This window comes from Artemia franciscana, chromosome 4 (genome assembly GCF_032884065.1).
Source record: "Artemia franciscana chromosome 4, ASM3288406v1, whole genome shotgun sequence".
Taxonomy (NCBI): domain Eukaryota; kingdom Metazoa; phylum Arthropoda; class Branchiopoda; order Anostraca; family Artemiidae; genus Artemia; species Artemia franciscana.
Genome location: NC_088866.1, coordinates 42,694,362 through 42,704,368, shown reverse-complemented (window position 1 = coordinate 42,704,368; position 10,007 = coordinate 42,694,362). Strand labels below are relative to the sequence as shown.

At 38.1% G+C, this 10,007-nt stretch overlaps 1 protein-coding gene across 1 annotated transcript in view; it reads right to left on the bottom strand.

The window, feature by feature from the left end:
* Positions 1 to 1,245: 1,245 nt before the first annotated feature.
* The window catches only part of LOC136026452 (GTP-binding protein 1-like), a 33,521-nt gene continuing 24,759 nt past the window's right edge, over positions 1,246 to 10,007 (bottom strand). Inside the window, exons 4-5 of the mRNA XM_065703049.1 lie at positions 5,784 to 5,901; positions 1,246 to 1,515 (exon numbers count right to left, since the gene is read on the bottom strand). Of these exons, the coding sequence (XP_065559121.1) occupies positions 5,788 to 5,901 (114 nt within the window). The 3' untranslated portion in view covers positions 1,246 to 1,515; positions 5,784 to 5,787. The remainder of the gene's footprint in view (positions 1,516 to 5,783; positions 5,902 to 10,007) is intronic.

Sequence of the window (10,007 nt, the reverse complement as noted above, 5' to 3'; positions counted from 1 at the left end):
TGCAGTAGTAGCTGCTACCTAGTAAAGAGCGAACCACAGCCATTAGTAACCAAAAGTTGAAAAACGCGTTTTGAAAAAAACTGCGTTTTTTTCAAACAGTAATTGAAAAATCTGACACTCAGTAACTAATCAATCAGCAACTTTAATAGATAATGTTTTTTCAACAATGCATTCCCTACAAAATGAAGGGCTGATCAACCGACTTGTCGGATCACTTTCCAATTAGAGTCCTGCTTCTCCTTCCCCGGATTTATAAACGACAAATCATTCACGATAAACTTATATTTCGATATATACCAGCAGAGCTAGACCCGCTCAAGGAAACAGTGAATACTACTTCGTAGGATTTTGCACTATCTGAAGCAGCTAATTTCAGAAATTTTGTAGGATACTTGACGAGTTATATCGTAATATCAAAAGTAAGTTTCTAATACATTATCGAAAAGCTCCGACTACTTGGTTTAAAAGGTTGACACCCATGGTCCCGTGGACAACAGGTGGAATCCTAATGTCAATAAAAAGAAAGCAAAATCTCTGGGAGACTTCTAAGAAAAGACCAGGCAACGAAAAGCTAGAAATATTTAAATTATACCGAGAGATGCTAAAATCACTGACACGCAAAGCTAAACTGATATATTTTACTAGGAGACTTGTAAATTCTCAAAATAGTGTAAAGAAGGCACGGGCTTGATAAAACAGGTTACATGAAAATCAACAAAACCACAAATTCGATGATGAAATCAGCTGATGAAATTTTTACTGAGGAGGAAAAAAAACAGCGGAAGGTGTGCCTCCTTCTTCTGAAGATCAGTCTGAAACAGTTTCTTGGTTCTCCGTGCTCTAAACACCTATTAATTTTTTCCCATATCGGTAAGAGTTGTCCTACAGTAATGGAACTTCCTACTTCGAGGTCCTATATGCCGACCACCTGACCGATATGTGCGATTCCTTGGACTTCTTCTGGATGAAAATCTAACATTCAAGCAGCATATTCAGATGGTAAGAGTCAAGGTTTTGAGAGGACTGGGGATCATACAAAAAAAAAAATCAGACAATTTTTTCCTTTTTCTATTATTCTGTCTTTTGTACTTCTCTCTTATTTATCCTTATCTATGTTACTGGTCATCTGCTTGGATATCTACTTTTCCATCTATGCTTTCGCTCATGCGTAATCTCCATCTGAGAGCAGCAAGAGTCCACCCATCCACCTCTTATGCTCCTGTGAGTTTGACATGCCTGTACTAGTTTTTTTTTTATGTTAAATACTTTAATTTCAAAAATCCGAATAAAAGTCCAAAACTTCAAATGAGGAAAAGAAACTAATGACTTCTGCAAATTCTGCGACTTTAACTTCTACAACTTAAACTTAAACTCATACGGCACTTCATCATTCAAAACAGAGATAGTTCAACTTTCAAATCGCAGTTCGGTCATCAAAATACACATATTAACTATTTGAAAAACAAGACGCACACGTGACTTCAGTGGGCTTCCAGCAGATACTTTTTGATGAACCTAAAAGAAACAAAAAGTATTAAAGACTGACATCTACCAATAAATCGGTTCTAGAGCCAAAAAAAAGCAGGCCGTCCCCAAATGGAAAGTAGAAAGAAGAAAGTAGAACTCATTTGAAGAGGGCAAAAAGTGAAGCCTTTGCCCTTTGCCAAAAGAAGAAAAAAAGGGCAAAAGTGAGTAGATCTGGGGGAAGTGCATGCGAAGCAGTATTAACCTCAGGCAGCTTTTCACTGCAGTGAGTTTTTGGTAGCAGTAGCAATGCACCTCTTTCGTTTAACTCCACTACGGTCTTGAAAGTCTTTTACCTGTATCACACGTTATCGAACTAGGACAAATATATGTGTATGGGCCACTATCGCCCTTTTAGACGTTCTCTAAGGCACTTTATTAAACAAATTTCGGCTATTTTTTTTCTGGCGCTAATAGCATCAGTATCGAAAATACGAACTTTTCACGGTATAGTAGAAAGATGGACAGTTTACTTTTTACAATTATAATAATTGTTCCAAAAGAAATCAGGCTTTTTAATGACTCTAGAGACCTATTTTAAATTGAAAGAGGTGGGCAGTCCGCTGTGTGGTGTGACGAACCAGAACAACTAATCACTATCTATTACCACAGTTGTGTGAAGGTACACAACAGGTTCCTGAAGTCAGGTGAGCATTCCTCATTACACGGTCAGTAGGCTTAGTGAATTTTATCTGTAGTTTTGATACGTTGATCAAGTATTGTCACCTGACAGGGGAATTGAGCTCGAACTTTTTGAGGGGGAGGGAAGAGGTAAGGAGACTTCAACTTTTGTTGTAATGCGAGAAGGCAGAACGAGTTTTTCCTGTCCTCACTAGGTTCTTTGGCTTCGTATTATGCAAATTACAAGCAAAGATCCTTGACAAAACATTCAAAGGTGAAAAATTGGCTTGGTGAGACCAATTTTTTAAAGGCTTACATAAATACTAAAATATAGAACCGTTTGTCAAAACATTCATATAAACAGTTGAAATCTAATATGTTTTTATCGACGACTGGAATCATGAAAGCCGCTCAAACCTCAGAATAATTCTTCACCGAATCTTATTTGATGACAAGCATAAACGAACAAGAGCTAAGAGCTCATATGGCACGTGTGACGAGGCGAGAAGAGCCAAGAGATCATATGGTATGAGCTCTAACAAAATTCTATGAATCAATAGATTGATTTAAAAAGGAAAATAAGAGGCTTAATGCCGGTCAAGATTTAAAATAAGAGCTCTGAGTCACAAAGTCCTTCTAAATATCAAAATTCATTAAGATCCGATCACCCACTCGTAAGTTATAAATACCTAATTTTTTCTAATTTTTCCTCTCCCTTTTGCCCCCCAGATGGTCGAATCTGGGAAAACGACATTATCAAGTCAAATTGTGCAGCTCCCTGACACGCCTACCAATTTTCATCGCCCTAGCACGTCCAGAAGCACCGAACTCGCCAAATCACTGAACCCCTCCCCCCAACTCCCCCAAAGAGAGCGAATCCAGTACGACTCTGTCAATCACGTATCAAGGAGATTTGTTTATTTTATCCACCAAGCTTCCTCCCGATTCCTCCACTCCAAATGTTTTTCCAAGATTTCCCCCTCCAACTCCCCCCTATGTCAAAAGATCTGGTCGGGATTTGAAATAAGAGCTCTGAGACATGAATTCCTTCTAAAAATCAAATTTCATTACGATCCGATCATTTATTCGTAAGATAAAAATACCCCAATTTTCATGTTTTCCAAGAATTGCGATTTCCCCCTCCAATTCCCCCGAATGTCACAGGATCTGGTCGGAATTTGAAATTAGAACTTTAAAGCACAAGATCCTTCTAAATATCAAATTTCATTAAGATCTGGTCACCCTTTCGTAAGTTACAAATACCTCAATTTTCAAAATTACCCCCCCCCCCCAATTCCACTAAAGAGAGCAGATCCGGTCCAGTTATGTCAGTCACGTATCTTAGACAGGTTTCTATTCTTCCCATCTAGTTTCATCCTGAGCTCACCGCTTTAAGTATTTTCTAAGATTTCCGGTCCCCCCAACTGCCCCCCCCCCAATTTCGTTGATCCGATTGAGATTTAAAATAAGATATCTGAGTTACGAGGTCCTTCTAAATATGAAGTTTCATGAAGATCCGATCACTCCTTCGTAAGTTAAAAATACGTCATTTTTTCTTATTTTTCAGAATTACCCCCCCCCCCAATTGAGCGGATCAGTTCCAATTATGTAAATCACGTGTGCAAGACTTCTGCTTATTTTTCCAACCAAGTTCCATCCCAATCCCTCCAATCTAAGTGTTTTCCATCATTTTAGGTTTCCCCACCCCAAACTTCCCCCAATGTCACCAGATCTGGTCAGGATTTAAAATAAGAGCTTTGAGACACGATATCCTTATAAATATCAAATTTCATGGAGATCTAATCACCCGTTCGTAAGTTGAAAATACCTCATTTTTTCTAATTTTTCAGAATTAACCCCCCCCCCCCCAACTACCCCAAAGAGAGCGGATCCGTTCTGGTTATGCCAATCCTGTATCTAGGACTAGTGTTTTTTTTTCACCAAGTTTCATCCCGATCCCTCCACTCTAAGTGTTTCCAGAGTTTTAGGTTTCCCCCTCCCAACTCCCCCCCCCCAAATGTCACCAGATCCGGTCGGGATTGAAAATTAGAGCTCTAAGACACGATATTCTTCTAAACATCAAATTTCATTGAGATCTGATCACCCGTTCGTAAGTTGAAAATACCTCATTTTTTCTAATTTTTAAGAATTACTCTCCCCCCCCCCCCCAACTACCCCAAAGAGAGCGAATCAGTTCTGATTATGTCAATCATGTATCTGGGACTTGCGCTTATTTTTCCCATCAAATTTTATCCCGATCCCTCCACTCTCAGTGTTTTCCAAGATTTTAGGTCCCCCCCTCCAACTCCCCCCAATGTCATCAGATTCGGTCGGGATTTAAAATAAGAGCTCTGAGACACAATATCATTCCAAACAGCAAATTTCATTAAGATCCAATCACCCGCTCATAAGTTAAAAATGCTTCATTTTTTCTATTTTTTTCCGAATTAACCGGCCCCCCACTCCCCTCCCCTCCCCAGATTGTCAAATCGGGAAAACGACTATTTTTAATTTAATCTGGTCTGGTCCCTGATACGCTTGCCAAATTTCATAAGTAGCAAAACCGGGACCGACAGACAGACAGACCGACAGAATTGGCGATTTCTATATGTCACTTGGTTAATACCAAGTGCAATAAAAACCGTGTGATATATTCTTTTATGAAGATGCGGTAAGAATATTTCCCTCTATCAACAAAGGATGCTATCACATCCCCTCCCTCACTTAAAAAACCTGTCCCTAAAAGTTGAAGCTTTATCTTCCAGCCAATAAACACAATAATTACCATATCTATAACTTTTGATATTTTCATTGTTTCTAATACGTTTTCAGAGAATATTTGTTATTTACTAGTTATTTATTATTCAAACTAGTACCCAATCTCATTGGATGACAAACATAAAAAGATTTATATAATAATAAAGAGTGAGGATCAGTCAAAATTTTTCCCTTTAAAAATTAATCCTTAAAAAAAAATCTTCTCTCTCTGGCAAAAAATTCCCAAAAGCTGAAAGCTGCACCTCCATCCAACAGCGGAGGGACAAAAGACTCACCGTAGACATAGAAAAGTCCTTTATTTTTCCGTTTTGGACAAAAAAAAAAAAAAAAAAATCAGAATCTTTTTCGAAATAAGATGTTGAAGATACCTCTTTTTTGTATCTTTATCTTAAAAAAAAAAAAAAAAAAAAAAAAAAAAAAAAAAAAAAAAAAAAACCCTGTCGCAACCCCCTTAAGATGATCAACAATATATATATCGTGTTACCCTTCGTGGACTTGAGAACGTTAGTTTTCATAGGGATTTTGAGATTCCAATATTGAGAACGTGTGAATTTTGATGTCCTTGGTAGCTTAAGGAACATCAGCACTTGACAGAAATAGTCTCATAAATGGGCACACCACTTAAAAACCTTCAGTGTATTATCTGTCTTCAACCGATCTTATAGTCACATCATTCAAATATGCCAGTATCTTTAATCTCTATGAGTCCCTGAGAGAGAGAGAGAGAGAGAGAGAGAGAGAGAGAGAGAGAGAGAGAGAGAGAGAGAGAGAGAGAGAGAGAGAGAGAGAGAGAGAGAGAGGAGAGAGAGGAGAGAGAGGAGAGAGAGAGAGAGAGAGAGAGAGAGAGAGAGAGAGCGTACCTGGTTATGTTGTTGATACTTTTGGGACTTCTGTCTCCTGACTGATGGCCACCTGATGCAGCATAGGAACTGTTTTAGTGACTTCCCCAACTGCTTTTGTTCTTCCTTCTCTAAATACCTAGAAATGTGTCAAACTAAAAATGTCTACAACTTGAAATAGCTGCACAGACATTCCCTGATGTAGTGCAGCAGTTCCGAAAATTTTTTACAAGAAATCTGGCAAGAACATTTTAGCAGAAACACGGTAAATAACCAAACAATTTTGCAAATCAGCATTAAAACGGAACGTTGCGGATGTTGAAGTAACTATTTAGTCTTTATACCCTCTTCTCCCCTCCACAAGTTCCCTCTGAAATAACTTTGCTTGTTTACAATCTTTAAGACTAGTTGATATCTGAGTTGTATGCTCGATGCAAAAACACGGTAAAAAAGAAAAAAAAATGAAAGAATGGAAACAGCAAGTGGAATAAAAATACTCATTAAATACAAGAAACAGATCCTGTCATCAAATCAACCTTCTTGGATCGGGCGGACATGGACCGAAGACCTAGTCCTTGGATCTCATTTTGGTGCATTTTTGTTGCCAAGTAAAATTACTGCTTTCCTAGATTTATAATTGTTCGTGTTCAGGGACTCAAGAAAAGGAAAAAATATTGAAATCTGAAACATTTTTACCGTATTAGGTATCCTGAAACGGAGTTTTCTGAAACTAGCAATATTTCAAGTGATTTCCTCTACAAACGAATAATCTGCTTCTAGTCTACTAGATAGTAAAAACAAGAATTATAACAATGTCTCAGAAAACAAAAATATCCCTTCGAGACACGAGATAGAAAATCAGTATTTTTTTTTACAGAAAAATCTCTAGAAAGATCATATAGAAATCCCGAAGTGATTGTTTCTGGTTGCCAGACACGATCAGACATCTACTAGTTAGGGTCCTTACATCTTTGTCGTCAGCTACCCAAAAGAATTGTCGGGTATCGATCAAACTCGGCAAGATTTAAAGGCTGTATCCTAGTGGTGCCTTCTGGGCGTTCACAACGTAACCCAGCCTCTGAGGAGGACAAGCAAAGGGGAAAATCTCTAGATCCCAATTATTAAGACATAAAATAGAATAGATTTTCAGATTTACCCAAACTTGGTATGAAGTACAAGTAAGTGCCCTTTGCTTTTTGAACATCGATGCCTGATCAATATCTAGTCCCATGTCAATGGGAGGAGGATTTTTAAATTTTTGTCGTCAGAATACCTATCAAAAGACTGTCAGGGTCTTGCCCAAACTTGGTGGTTAGCAAAAAATGAGTGTCCTTGTTGCGTCACTTGGGGTCCTCATACACTATTTGACCTCTATTGTGGGAAGAGGGGGGGGGGTTACCACAATTGTTCTCATCCAGATATCTACCAGAAAGCGTAAACGGCCATCATCAAAAATTATTGGAAAGTAAGAGCGAGTTTCTTAGTTACGCCTTTTAGTGGGTCCAGACTGAGGTGGTCTTTCTGAGGGAAAGAAACGGGAAAGATCCACAAATTTTTACCATACTTATAAATGGTTATTACATATAAACTAAACTTCATAAGGAGTGTCCCAGTAATCTTTTTAGGAGGGAAAGTTTATACCCATTCTCACCTTTGTAAAGAGAGGGGTTTCCTAGATTCCTGCCATGAATTGTCGGATTTCAATCAGACTTTTAAAAAACTAAGAACAAGTGTATTGATTAGGCCTTTTGATTGAACGGGAAGAATTTACCATCTGTGGTGGAGGTAATAAACACGTGTCATTAGAGCGTCTACCATAAAATTGATCAATTATCTTGAATAAAATTCTGTGAAAAGTAAACGAAGTGTTTTAGTTAGGTCTTTTGGGCATCGAGGCCAAACATTGGTAAGACATAAAAGCAAGACAAAAAGTGGCCTTTTGGAATTCGGACCTCATTTAGCCTAAGGAGGAGGGGCCTAAGTTCTTGTTATCAAAAAATCTACTAGAACACATTTTCGGATCTGAATGAAACCTAAGGTTAGGTAAGAGCAGATATTGTACTGATGTCTATACAACTTCCAGTCTAATCATACACGTGCAGAGAATAGAGGAAGGATCTCAGTTCCTATAAACGGGACATCTACCAGAACAAGCTATTGGATTTCAACAGAAGGTGATAGGTAATGAACTAATTTCGACGTGTGAGATCCGGAACAAATAAGGCCTTTGTAGGAGATATAGGTCATAAAATTATAGCAGTTAGGACTTATACCATTACAGGATTCAGCCAAATTAGGGAGGAAGTAAGGACAATTGCACCAGTTATGCTGCTAGGGAGATGTGACCAAAATAACCTCTATGGGACGAGGAGGATATCACATTATTTTAATATCAACCAGAGCAAGTAGTTAAGTCTCGCTCCAATTTGTAAAAAAACAAGAGGCTGCTTCCTCCTTGCGACATTTCAGGATCCAGGACCTATGGCGAATGGTTGTGTGGGGTGACAATTTTTGAAATCAGAAGATCTACCACAATGATCGCGGAATTTCGATTCAACCTGGTGGAATATGGGAGCTAATCATCACGTTAGGTTTTCAAGGCCTGGACCAGATTCGAACTGTGTATAGGAAGGTGGTCTCTGAATTCTTGCTATAAACTAGAATTACTTCTGAGTGCAACTGAGATTGATTAGAAACAACTGCCATTGTTCTTCTTTGGCCCATTAGAAATCCCCTAATCATAAGTCATTGGGGGAAAGGAGTCTTTAAACTAAATCAGAATACGTAACTGGACCCCAATCGCTACTTAGTCAGGAGTACCAACTAATCTCCTAGTTATGTTCTCGGAGAATCAAATTTGGATTCTGCAGGGAAGAAGGAGGAGGGTTTCAAAATTACTACCATCAGCACAAGTACCAGAAGAAAGAGTCAAACCCCGTCTTAACTTCATGGGAAGTAAAAATAAGGCTCGTAAAAATACCTTTCTACAGTCAGGACCTGATCCAACCTCTGTTGGGAGGAGGCAGGGCTTATCAGCTGAATTACCCAGCGGGCTAGCGGAATTCAGCCGATCCAATTCACACTTAGAGTAAGTTTTCTGCAGGCAGGGCTTTGATCTGATCGATCTTTGAGGGGAGGGCGATGCCATTGTCAAGCATATTCCTTAGATCTCAGTTCAGATGTATAAATTAGTAGTGAGGATTTTAGTTACGTCTTTATGGGGCTTGCATCCAATCTGATAAGCTCATCTCCAAGCATCTCTTCTTTATAGAGGGCAAACAGAACACAATCTGTTATTGATTTACTATATTACTTTGAGAAAAAGAAGGTCAAAACAGTTTTTTTTCGCTTTGCAGTAAAATTTTGATTTATTTTATTTATCCCTTTATTCCGCAATGGAATGAGCAGAAAAGGATTCTTCATAGACGACAATAATTTGCACAATTAAGATTGTCAATAGACTTAGACTTCAGTTAGAACAGTCACAAATTCTAGATTGTTATCAACACATAAAACGTGGTAACGACTTTAAAAACAGATTGGAGTCAGTGACTAGCTGCACCAACAACAATGAAGCTCGCAAGGTAGGCCTAAATAAAACCAAAATATAATGTAACCAAAATACAACTTATCAAAGTTACGCAAAGCGGAACAATTGGGAAACGATAATTAATCCGTAGCGTGTAATATTTTCTTTACACTATTTGTACTGCTTTCTCTAAAAATCCCCTTGTTACCCTTCCGAGAAGGAAAACTTCCTCTGAAAGTTCCGATCGATCCCCGAGTAACAGGACAAAACATGCCTAATTTCCTATGCGGGCACATAACATAATATTCTAGGTTTTCTGTTTAATCACATTGCTCACGTCAATTTATTCCCCTGTTATTTAAAATGCTTTTACTTCCTAAAATCTATCAGTTCAAGATTCGATTCTCTTGTTTTATACTTTGAAAAGTGGAAATTAATACACCCTCTAGGTCTGCAAATAGGACAAAATGAAACATTGAAGAGCAAGAAGGTAGACATACAGTGAATATAATTTCCTGAATGAAAGAGAATTCATTAAAAAAGAAAATAAGCCTTGTTACTTTTTAAAATGATATTCGTATAACTAGATAATTTAAATTGGTTGTCGTTTGTTTGTGGAATTTGGTAGAGGGAGATCTGCTCTAGGAATGATTTAAAAACACAAAACTACGCATAAAATTTCGCCTCCTTTTAATGAAATATACTAACTACATACA